Raw genomic sequence first — 12,427 nt, forward strand, 5'->3', positions numbered from 1 at the left:
TCCCTGGAGATTGTTGGGAATCACATGCCTTTGTATTTTTTCTGTTCTCACAGCCAGAAAACTAAATCTGAGAAACTTGAAAGTTGGAATGGTTTGTACTCTAACAAAACCTACCCTACATAATATCTGATATGTTCCTCTAGGCCAGGATCTAAGTTATTTGTGACTAGTCAGATCTAAAACTGCTTATATCAGTTGCGTTTTGCTTGTTTGGCTTCATAGTAACTAATCTAAAATATGATGCAAGTCTACAAGAGCTACAAACCATTTTCTAATGGCCAGAAATATCAATTTTTGTGGGATGATTCTATGGGTATGGGCCCTGGGAATAACCAAAGTAAAGGCTGGCAGTGAAGAAATCAAGAATCCAACATTTTTCTTAAAATAACATCCATGTTAATGGAAAAATCAAAGTATTGACTAATAGTACTTCCATGTCTATGGCAACCCCAGGGAGAGATGTACCTTTTGGTCACTGCATTGTGATATTCCAGGTAAGTCTTGCCATCAAAGGACACAGCTTCAGAGTCTCCTGCTGCCTTTTCAATGGTAACTGTTGAAAAAAAGGACACCCAATAATTTATAACAGATATATGTAACAGTGGAATAAATGTACAATATGTAAAGGGGTTTCTGGGATTGTAATATTGACTCTCCATCCTTAGGTTATCAATATTTAACTGGTAGGTGACTCAAGGCATCCCCGCCAATCGTGCTCCGGCACTGCGCCATACATTTCACTGTTGCTGTGACTGGTATTGAATTTGCAGATCAAAATTTAAGAATTACATACACGTGAGTGTTTTATCTAAGCAATAAATATTACTAAATAACCATTTAATGTATAGAAATATTATCGCCTGCCCTTACTTTGGCGTTCATACTATTTAGGACAGACCAACAAGCTTTAGTTTCCATTGCACCCTTTGTCTGTCATCCACCTCTACTGCCCCCAGTCCATAACACCCAGCCATACTGCCCCCCCAGTGCATAACTTATGCAGCGGGGGGCGAGGGGCTGGATCTTATAGATCAAGTGAAGGAATGACTGGTATTAATGAGCTCCCTGTTAGCAGCCACCAGGGTAACAATTCCATTCATGATATTTCTTCCTCCTGAATCTTCCCCATCACCCATGAGTAATATTACTGAGAAATTGAAGAAACCGCAGCAACTCAGCCTTGAGATGTAGACCCCATAATAGTGTAGGGGGGAGAGTTTCCGCTGTGTAACTGCGCCGGAACCAAGAGGGCTGTCACCAAGGTTACTAAGAGAACTGTTTCCGGGGGACATAATTAGAGGACAGACCAGAGACAGTTCTAGAAGGAGTGGGGGCGGAGCGGATATAAAAGGAACGCAGAACGACAGCAGGGGGCACTCGACAGAGCAGGAGAGAAAGAGCAGGAAGCCTAGGTGGCGCCAGAGAGCCGGAAAGAGTCAGCAGCCACCAGGGAGATTGGACGGGGACTCGCCGGTATTAGGGAGAGGACAGCATCAAGCAACACAGCAGGGGGACGCCGACCGGGTTACCGTGGTCGCATTCCAGACACCGACACCCGTGACCGCCGCGGCCCCGGCCTACCCGCTGCCACTTGCGGTCGCCGCTGCCCGACTCCAGCCTGCGACTGCGGCCTGCCCGCTGCCACCAGCGGCCCGAGTCCCTCCTGCGGCTGCAGTCTGCCCACTGCCACCTGCGGCCGCTACTGCCTCACTCCGTTCTGCGGCCTTCCCGCCGCCTCCCGCAGCCACCACTGCCCGACTTCAGCCTGCGGCTGTGGCCTGCTCGCTGCCACTTGTGGCTGCCACTGCCCGACTCCAGCCTGCGGCCTGTCTGCTGCCATCCGCGGCCGCCGCTGCCCGACTCCAGCCTGCGGGTGCGGCCTGGACGCTGCACCCCACGGTGGCCACTGCCCCGTTCCGGTCCGTGGCTGTGGCCTATACGTTCAGGCCCACGGGCGCCACCATCTCGCCTCTGCCAGGGGGCCCAACGCTGAGGGACTCTCTTGGGGCCTGTTGTGCCCCCGCTCCACCTGGGCGTAGAAACGCCAGAAGCTTACGTCAACTCCTCGTCGGCTGGGCCCAGCGGCTGAGACCCTGAACGGACACCTCACGGACAACCACTCTGCAGGACATCAGAGAAGGATAAGTGACACTTCGTCGTTAGCTAACTATAGTTCCTAGACTCATAGTCGGCCAAATCGCGGCCATATTGTTACCGGCCCCGACCGGGTAGTTAATATTGTGTTACCTGTGTGTATTGTTGTTTGAATCCCTGCAAGGACAACTATTGTCAGCTTGCCAGTTACTCAAATAACCCATATATAAAAGTTTAATTTAAGCTTTCTCCGTCTCCGAGCACAATCGGGGATGCTGCGGGGCAAGGGAGGAGCTATGTGGAGCTGGACGGAGCCGATGCAAGGGCTATTTAGGATGCATCCGATGACCCCTGACCTGGAGGCCAAGGTGGCCTTAATGGCGTTGACCAGGGAGGCCCAGGTCCGTGATGTTAAGGCCTCCGGGACAACGAAACACCTTTGTCAGGGTATTACAGATCTTGGAGGAGACTCATGGGAACCTGAGTGACGTGGGAAACCTGAGAACCCGGCTATTCAGCCATATGCAAGGGGAAGGGGAGACGGTCACCCAATACATGAATGTCCTACAGGAGTTATACACGGCCATTGAGCGAAAGGATGGGGTAGGCGTAGGACCCTTTGACATAACCCTATGCGACCTCTTAGTGACCGGGCTGCGAGACCCCCTGACCAAGCAACCATTGCGAGAACTGGTACGGGTGAACCCACGTAGGGCCTTCTAAAAAGGTAGGGAGTGAGGCACGCACCCGAGAGCGAGAACAGGGGGTGACAGTCCCCATTGGAAAGGTCCGGAGCACTGAAACCTCCATGAACGCCATTGGTGAGCCCCAATGGGTGGAAGAAATGTGACAGGAGCTGAAGAGCATTAGGGGCGAATTGGTCGAGGTGAAGAGAAGGGCTGACACTACGAGTAGCCGGCCAGGGCCAGACGCGGCACCCTGGAGCCCTCGTAATTCCCGGGTCAGCTGGCCCCCGTGGCCTCTGGTTTGATTTGATTGTGGCGAACTGGGGCACTTCGCCTGAGAGTACCCTCGGCATGGGAAATACCCACCCCGGCGGCCATTAAACTAAAGGGCTCTGAGCTGGGGGGACGCCGCTCGGAGCCGGAACCAACAACACAGGGTGGTGGAAGTCCCGACGATCTAATAGCAAAGTGTCCGCTGATATGGGCAGAGTTCGAAGGACGTGCGGTGTGCTGCCTGGTGGACATGGGGTCACAAATTACAACCATGCCAGAGACTTATTTCTGGCAGCACTTTCCCGAAGCCATAAGGCCCCAGTGGGGGTCCGTGATAAAACTACTGGCCGCCAACCAGCTACCAGTCCCTGTCGTCGGAGCAGCCTGGATGCAAATTTCGATGTGCGGCAAACAACTTGGCTGGCGAGGTGTGGTCCTGACCCAGGGAGACGCGAGCGATAGACACACTGTTACCCTGGGCATGAATATATTGAGGGAGTTTGTCAGCCTGCTCCTTAGCGAACCAGCCCAGGAGTCTCTAAAACAATGGAGCCCCTGCACCCCCCAAGGGCAAGTCTTCCAACAGCTGGTGAGGGAGGTGCGGGTCCAAGAGGCCTGCCAGAAGGGGGAGGTTCTGGGAAGAGTGATCGCGCATGTGGCTCCTAAGCTCGTGATACCACCAGGACAGACGGTGGTTGCTCTGCCCGTCCAGGCCCATGCATCTCTGGAGGGCATATAGGTACAGGTGGAGCCGTGCTTCTCAGAGCACCTACCCCCCAGAATCCTAGTGGCCCGCACCCTGGCCACCGTGAGGAAGGGGACAGCCCTCATACGCTGTGTCAACCTGGAAGATCGAGATGTCGTCCTAAGACCCCCGCGCCGAAATGGCCAAACTGGTGAAACCCCTGGAGGAAGTGCTCCCGACCTCGGTGTTACAGTTAAAGGTGAATGCAGGGGATCCATGGGCTGTAACTGTACGTTCCATACAGACCGCAGGGTCCCCGCCTGAGCAGAAAGGGCGAGCAATCTTGGAGAAAATACAAGCAGAACACTCCGGCCTAGCACCGACCCAAATACACCAGGTAGAAGCACTCATGGGCCGGTACCGAGAGGTATTCTCCAGCCACGAAGACGACTTCGGGTGCACCACGGCAATCACGCACATCATTCCCACCGAAGGAACGGCCCCCATCAGAGAGTGCTACCGGCAGATTCCCCCGCAACTATTCCAAGGGGTAAAAACACTACTGGGTCAGATGCTGCGCAAAGGGGTTATCAGGGAAAGCCAGAGCCCCTGGGCGGCCCCCATCATGTTGGTGCACAAGAAAGATGGCATGCTGCGGTTCTGTGTGGATTATCGAAAATTGAACGCCTGTACCATCAAAGACTCATACCCGCTTCCCTGTATAGAGGAGTCCCTGTCGGCCCTGGGAAAGGCGACGCACTTTTCTACCCTGGACCTGGCCAGCGGACACTGGCAGGTGCCAATGTCGGAAGAAGATCGTGCCAAGAGTACCTTCATCTTACCTATGGGACTGTTCAAATTTAATCGTATGCCGTTCGAACTAGCCAACGTCTGCCGGGACCTTCCAGCGATTGATGGAGCCGTGTCTGGGTGACTTCAACTTCGAGGCCACCTTGATATACCTGGATGACATCATCATCTACACCGCCACATTTGAGGATCACTGGCAAAGTCTGGGGCAGGTGCTCGGTCGGCTGCAAAAGTACGGGTTGAATGTAAAACCCCAGAAATGCCACCTGTTCTGCACGCAAATCAAATACCTGGAACATATAGTTTCCGCCGAGGGCGTGAGACCGTCTATGGAGAAGGTTGCTGTAATATAGGAGTGGCCTACTCCTGAGATGGTAAAAGATGTGCGGGCCTTTCTGGGACTGGCCGCTTATTACCGTTGCTTTGTAAAAAACTTCGCCGACCGGGACCAAGCCCTGCAAGTCCTGCTGAAGGGGACCCCTGCCGGAGCCAATAGCTTGAAGGTCCAATGGCATGAACCACAGGGAGAAGCTTTCAGAGACCTCAAGACCGCACTCTCGGAAGCCCCAGTGTTGGCCTACGTGGATTTCTCGCAACCGTTCATCCTGCCCACCGACTGGAGCCTGCACGGGCTGGGAGCTCTGTTGTCCCAAGTGCAGGACAGCCGGAAGAAGGTGATCGCCTACGGTAGCCGATCACTTCACGACTCCGAACGCAATCCTGACAATTACAGCTCCTTTAAGCTTGAGCTTTTTGCGGTAGTGTGGGCCATGACGGAGCAGTTCCTGGAGTACCTGGCAGGCTCTGAGGTATTGGCACTAACTGACAACAACCCACTGACCACTTCGAAAATGCCAAACTGGGGGCCATGGAGCAATGGTGGGTGGCTCAGATGGCCAAGTTCAAATACAAAATCATTTACAAACAGGGAGCGGAGAATGTACACGCCGATGCCCTCTTCCGAATTCGATGCACCACTCCTGGGCGGAGTCGAGATGAAGAGCTAGAAGGAGAAGAAACGCCGTTTTCCCTAGGCCGCGCCGAAATCACGGCGGTGACATCAGAACAGTCGCATACGGAACCCACTAGGGGCATCTTAGAACAGTCCCGGGATGAATGGATCGAACAGCAGCAAGAAGATGGAGAAATCTGTCCTCTACGTCGATGGGTAGCCACAAGACAGCTGCCCAACGATGCCCAAAGAAAGTCGCTGTCTAGAGACACTTTGCTAATGCTACGTCAGTGGGAGAAACTGATAATCAAAGGTGGATTATTGTACTGAAAGACAGTGCTATGCACAGAACCAACCGTAGCATGGCAGATAGTGGTGCGGGGAGCCCAGCTCACTGAACTTGCTCGTGAGGCTCACAAAAAAGGGGCTCATTTTGGGGAACAAAAGACTTTTCAGTGGCTACAACAGATGGCCTACCTTCCCAGATTACAAGCCGAAGTGGAAGGAGTTTGCCGTTCATGCCACCTGTGTGAGCTAACTAAACCACCTGAGCAATGGGCTCCTGTACAAACCATAATAACAACAGCACCCCTTGAACTACTGATGATAGACTATTTAACCATCGGTTCGGCTCACCAGGGGTACAAGCACTCTCTGGTCATGGTGGACCATTTTACCAAATTTGCCGTGGTGACCCTAACCCAAGATCAAACAGCAGAATCGTCCACCTACACATCTGTAGGAACTTAAGGTATACGGCTGCCCCCAACGAATTCATTCAGACCAAGGTGCCTGCTTCCTGGGGAAAGTAATGGAAGAACTACATCGTCTATACGGCATTGACAAATCCCGAACCACACCATATCATCCGCAGGGGAACGGGGCCTGCGAGCGGTTTAACTGGACCTTAATTCAAATGTTACTTACCCTGGAAGACGACCGAAAGACCTGTTGGCCCGAATACATCCCCGAACTGGTCTGGGTATATAACAACCGGGTACACCGAGTCACCGGCTACACCCCGTATTCGCTACTCTTCGACCGAGAAGACAAGGGAATCACCGAGGTGGAGTTGGACCCAGAGGAGGAGCAACCATGGGCAGGAGTCTCCTCGTGGGTCCAAAATCACCGGTATCGTCTGCAAACCCTGCAACGAATAGTCCAAACAAAACTTCAGGACCTGGAACATCCAGGGAAGACCCCGTCCCAACCCGCCGAATTCCAGACAGGGGTTTGCGTACTCGTACGAGACCAGCGCCCCCAAAACAAATTGGGGCACCGCTGGGAAGAAAATCCCTACTGAGTACCGTGACGAATAAGTCCAGAAGGGCCGGTGTATGAGATACAATCTAAAAGAGAGGGGTATCACCCCACCCGAACAGTACATCGCAATATGCTGCGACCCTGTATATTCAGACCCCGAGCAGCCCGAGGCCTCTCCTCAGGCCCCAGAGCCTCTGCCCCTTATAGGGAACGATGACGACGAGGAGGACCTTCCGATAGTGCAAGCGGACACTTCTAAGACAATATCCCGATGACCCTGGTCACCCAACCATCTTCCACCACCACAGAAGACTACACCACAGTCGCACCGCGAGGCTCCGAGCGGTCTACAGCCGGAAAACCCCCAGAACGCTATGAGTAGGATCAGTTCATGTGGCAGAAAAGACTTCAATATCAAAAGACAAATACAAGCCCCCCAAGTCCTCGCCTGAGGACTGGCGAGCACACAGGATGGGAGAGTGTAGGGGGGAGTAACCTGCTGTGTAACCGGGCCGAAACCAAGAGGGCTGTCACCAAGGTTCCTAAGAGAACTGTTTCCGGGGGACATAATTAAAGGACGGACCAGAGACAGTTCTAGAATGAGAGGGGGCGGAGCGGATATAAAAGGAACGCAAAACGCCAGCAGGTGGCACTCGACAGAGCGGGAGAGAAAGAGCAGGAAGCCTAGGTGGCACCGGAGAGCCGGAAAGAGTCAGCAGCTACCAGGGAGATTGGACGGGGACTCGCCGGTATCAGGGAGAGGACAGCATCGAACAGCACAGCAGGGGGACGCCGACTGGATGACCGCGGTCGCACTCCAGACACCGACACCCGTGACCGCCGTTGCCCCAACACTGACTGCAGCTGCGGCCTACCTGCTGCCACTCGCAGCTGCTGCTGCCCGACTCCCACCTGCTGCGGCCTGCCCACTGCCACCCACGGCTGCTGCTGCCTGACTCCCGCCTGTGGCTGCAGTCTGCTCGCTGCCACCGCCTCACTTCGTTCCGCGGCTGCGGCCTGCCCGCAGCCATCCGCGGACGCCGCTGCCCGACTCCAGACCACGACTGCGGCCTACCCGCTGCCACCCGCAGCCGCCACCATTTCGCCTCCACCAGGGGGCCCAACGCTTAGGGACTCTCCTGGGGCCTGTTGTGCCCCCGCTCCACTTGGGCGTAGGAACGCCAGAAGCTTACGTCAACCCCTCGTCGTCTGGGCCCAGCGGCTGAGACGCCAAACGGACACCTCCCGGACAACCACTCTGCAGGACATCATACAAGGATAAGTGACACTTCGTCGTTAGCTAATTATAGTTCCTGGACTCATAGTCGGCCATACCGCAGCCATATAGTTACCGGCCCCGACCGGGTAGTTAATATCGTGTTACCTGTGTGTATTATTGTTTGAATCCCTGCGAGGACAATTACTGTCAGCTTGCCAGTTACTCAAATAACCCATATATAAAAGTTGAATTTAAGCTTTCTCCGTCTCCGCCTCGTCACTGCATCCTGCGTACCTGCGAATAGCACATTATTACAGAGCAGGAGGCCGAGTGATGAGTAGAGGGCCGAAAAGTCACCAACACTCTGCTGACTCCATAATTGCAGAGTCCAGACCTCCTCTTTTGTAACATGAGCACAAACAGTGCGCCCCCGCTGAAATCTTCAAGGCCGAGCAGCACAGCTATATGTAGCCATACATCACCAAGCACAATGCTAAGCATCGGATGGAGTGGTATAAAGGCACCACCACTAGACTATGGAGCAGTGGAAATGTGATCTGTCACTTCATAGAACATAAGTCTGGGTTTGGCAAAGTCCAAGAGAACGTTACCTGCATTGAATCAACTGGAAAGTTTGATGGAGGAAGGATGACACTATGGGGTTGTGTTTCAGGGGCTATTACTTGTAGTGCAGGGAGATATTAATACTTCAGCACAAGATGAATAGCTTTGTAAGAACAATTTGGGGAAGGCCCTTGATTGTTCTGAGTCACAAGGTCCATACAGGCATGGTTGGGGGAGTTGGTGGGAAAAAAAATGACCGATCGGATCTCAACCCCATACAACACATTTGGGATGAACTAGAATAGAGAGCATTTGTCAGGGTCTGACCTGACAAATGCTCTTCTAGATGAAAGGGCAAAAATTCCCACAGACTCCTCCAAAATCTTTAGAAAACCTTCCCATAAGAGTAGGAGCCGTTCTATCTGAAACAGGGGGACCAGCTCCATATCAATGTCTATGGAAGCAGAACGGGACGTCAGAAAAGCTCGTGTAGGAGTAAAGCGTAGTATCCTAGTACTTCGGTCCATTTACTATAAATAAGATGTTTCCAGCTATCTGCATTATATTCCTCACTCTGCTTAATATTAATCTATTTAAGTACCGGTTTATTTTCTAGGCAAACTCTCCATTTATAAATGAAATAAAAAAAATTTTTCTTTCCACACAATCCTTTACATAGAACATTTGACAAGAAAAAATCTGTTTATTCCACATTTTATATGCTAACTTTGATCTGTTCTGCATCACAAAAGCATGACCCAAATAGGAGCGGAGTCTAATAAAAGGCGTCCTGCTCCGCTATTCACAGACTGCAAATATAACAGGAAAACGTCATCATGTCAATCGCTCGATTCTACCCCGGCCCACACAAGCCATTCACCGCGTGATATCGGAGCCGAACACACGTTTCATCTTTGTGAAAAGAAACGGCAAACTGACAGCGTAGTTCTCTATTATGAGAGCCAAGCAATTTACTCAAGTATAATTAAGATCTTTGAGTGGCGATATGTATTACGGACGGAAATCTACTTCATGTGCAGAAATTGGTAAAAGTTCTGGACTACTAAAACGCAAGGTCTAACGTACCAGCAGAAAAAAAGCAAAGCTAATATTAAGGATAAAGTAATCACATCCATATGTCCTATAAAGGCATGTGGACATTATAAAATGGGAGCTCTGTGAGCCAGAACATAGAGCTGCTTCAGCCCTAGTGCACCATCTGGCATTACACATCTGGCCATACATATGAATGATATATTATGCTACATTTTCTCTGTAGAAAGTGCTGGTTACACCCATAATAATAGGACCCAAAAATGTCAGACCCCCACTTGCTTTATTATCACATTGAGACGCGTAGGCCCCCAAGCACAACAGATAAAAGTATTCTTGAGATGTGTAGGCCTCCAAACACAATAGATAAAAGTAGTCTGAAACCAGTGATTTTAGCGAGATCACCCAACCATATAATGGCTATGGAAACCTTCCAACTTTCTCCTGACAGGTGATTTGGAGGAGATAAGAATCCCTTTGTTTTGCCACTGCCAGGTGAGTAATCTAAGGCTGGTTTCACATTAGCGTTTTTTAGCGCAGCACATCGTGCGCGGCCATGCGCCATGCACCCCTATGTTTAAGATGGGGCGCATGGTCTAGCATTTGCACACATTTGTATGCGTTTTCGTGCGCATGCATTTTTTGCAATGTGCGCCTAGGCGTGCCAGACGCAACCTGTTGCATTTTTGGTCCGTCCAACCTGTGTCAAAAAAACGCATGCGCACGGAATGCGTCAAAATAACACATTACAGTCTATGGGAACGCATGCGTGCACATTGACATGCGCACGCCTGCGTTTATAATCGCATGCGTTTTAAGAGTTAACAAGGCTAGAAACGCATGCACCTAAAAAAAGCAAACGCATGCAAAATGCATGATGCGTTTTTTGCATGCGTTTCTATTGCGCACGAAGCGCAGTGCTAAAAAATGCTAATGTGAAAGTAGTCTAAGGCCTCTTTCACACTTCAGTTTTTTACAATCAGTCACAATCCGCCAGGTTTTGAAAAAAACGGATCCTCAATTTTCTTTTGAGGATCCGTTTTTTTCCCCATTGACTTCCATTAATGGCGGATTGTGACGGATTGCTGTCCGTTGCATCCGTTTTTTTTGAGGATCCGCCAAAAGTTGCTGTCCGTCACCATCCTCAAAGATTTCAAAACGGAGCTTGCAACGTTTTTTTCTCTGGCGGATCCTCCAGATACTCATTTAACCCGAAATTCTTTCTGGGTGCCGGACAAAAAAAAGATTCTCTCTCATTCTCTCTCTCTCTCTCCATCTCTCTCCTTTTCCAGGCTGCGATTCCTTTAAAATTCTTCATTTGTCGAATCCGTCAAAAAAACGGACAGGTGGCATCCGTTGTCATCACTACTAAAACGGATCCGCCATCCGTCCTTTTGGCGGATTTTGACTGATGCAAAAAACTGAAGTGTGAAAGAGGCCTAAGGTGTATGACCACCTTATTTACGTAAGTTTCTAAAGGGAAGCCATTATCAGAAAATCACCTGTTAAGTAAGATTTTCATATGTTAAATGTAATTTGTAAAAAATGTTGCCAATTTTTTTTTTACATAGCACAGTTTGTATTAAAAATCTTGAAATCTGAAGTTTTTTTTAGACTAATTTCTTGTTGTTTCAGGAAATTAACACATGCATGTACATTAGCCACAATGGTCAGATCCTGATCCTATCTTTTGTATGGAAGTATCTAATGAGCATGTGCAAAATTCATTGTGAAGGGAGAGGGAGCAGGGAAAGCTGTGACACTATCGTGATTGGTGGATCATGTGTTATTTACTGTATATAGAGGTGATATCAATCATTGTACAGGAGGGAGGGAGGTTAGCTGTTACATCACCTATTGTGATTGGTGGATCCTGTGTTATTTGCTTATATATAGGTAATATCAATCATTGTACAGGAGGGGGAGGAGGTGAGCTGTGACATTACCGATTGTGAATGGTGGATCTTGTGTTATCTGTTTATACAGGTGCTTCTCACAAAATTAAATATCATCAAAAAGTTAATTTAGTTCAGATTTAATACAAAAAGTGAAACTCATTTTATAGGGTCATTACAAACAAAGTGATCTATTTCAAATGTTTATTTCTGTTAATGCTGAAAACCCAAAAATCATTATCTCGGTAAATTAGAATAATTAACAAAAAAACACCTGCAAAGACTTCCTAAGCATCTAAAGGTCCCTTAGTCTGTTTCAGTAGGCTCCACAATCATGGGGAAGACTGCTGACTTGACAGATGTCCAGAAGACAGTCACTGACAAACTCCACAAGGAGGGTAAGCCACAAAAGTTCATTGCTAAAGAAGCTGGCTGTTCACAGAGTGCTGTATCCAAGCATATTAATGGAAAGTTGAGTGGAAGGAAAAACTGTGGTAGAAAAAGGTGCACAGGCAACCGGAATAACCTCAGCCTTGAAAGGATTCTTAAGAAAAGGCCATTCAAAAATTTGGGGGTGATTCACAAGGAGTGGAATGCTGCAGGAATCATTGCTTCAAGAGCCACCACACACAGACGTATCCAGGACATGGGCTACAAGTGTCACATTCCTTGGGTCAAGCCCCTCATGACCAATAGACAATGCCAGAAGCGTCGTACCTGGGCCAAGGAGAAAAAGAACTGGACTGTTGCTCAGTGGTCTAAGGTGTGGTTTTCAGATGAAAGTAAATTTTGCATTTCATTTGGAAATCAAGGTCCCAGAATCTGGAGGAAGAGTGGAGAGGCCACAATCCAAGCTGCTTGAGGTCTAGTGTGAAGTTTCCACAATCAGTGATGGTTTGGGGAGCCATGTCATCTGCTGGTGTAGGTCCATTG

The 12,427-nt window shown here is 49.9% G+C and overlaps 1 protein-coding gene across 13 annotated transcripts in view; it reads right to left on the minus strand.

Moving 5' to 3' along the window:
• AGRN (agrin) overlaps window positions 1-12,427 on the minus strand; it is a 719,629-nt gene that overhangs the window by 19,085 nt on the left and 688,117 nt on the right. For all 13 annotated transcript variants that reach the window (XM_073585333.1, XM_073585332.1, XM_073585329.1 and 10 more), the window contains one exon: window positions 466-553. In XM_073585333.1, coding sequence (XP_073441434.1) covers window positions 466-553 — 88 coding nt within the window. The remainder of the gene's footprint in view (window positions 1-465; window positions 554-12,427) is intronic.

The sequence above is a fragment of the Dendrobates tinctorius genome, unplaced genomic scaffold (genome assembly GCF_039654945.1).
Source record: "Dendrobates tinctorius isolate UK_male_01 unplaced genomic scaffold, ASM3965494v1 ptg000086l, whole genome shotgun sequence".
Lineage (NCBI taxonomy): Eukaryota > Metazoa > Chordata > Amphibia > Anura > Dendrobatidae > Dendrobates > Dendrobates tinctorius.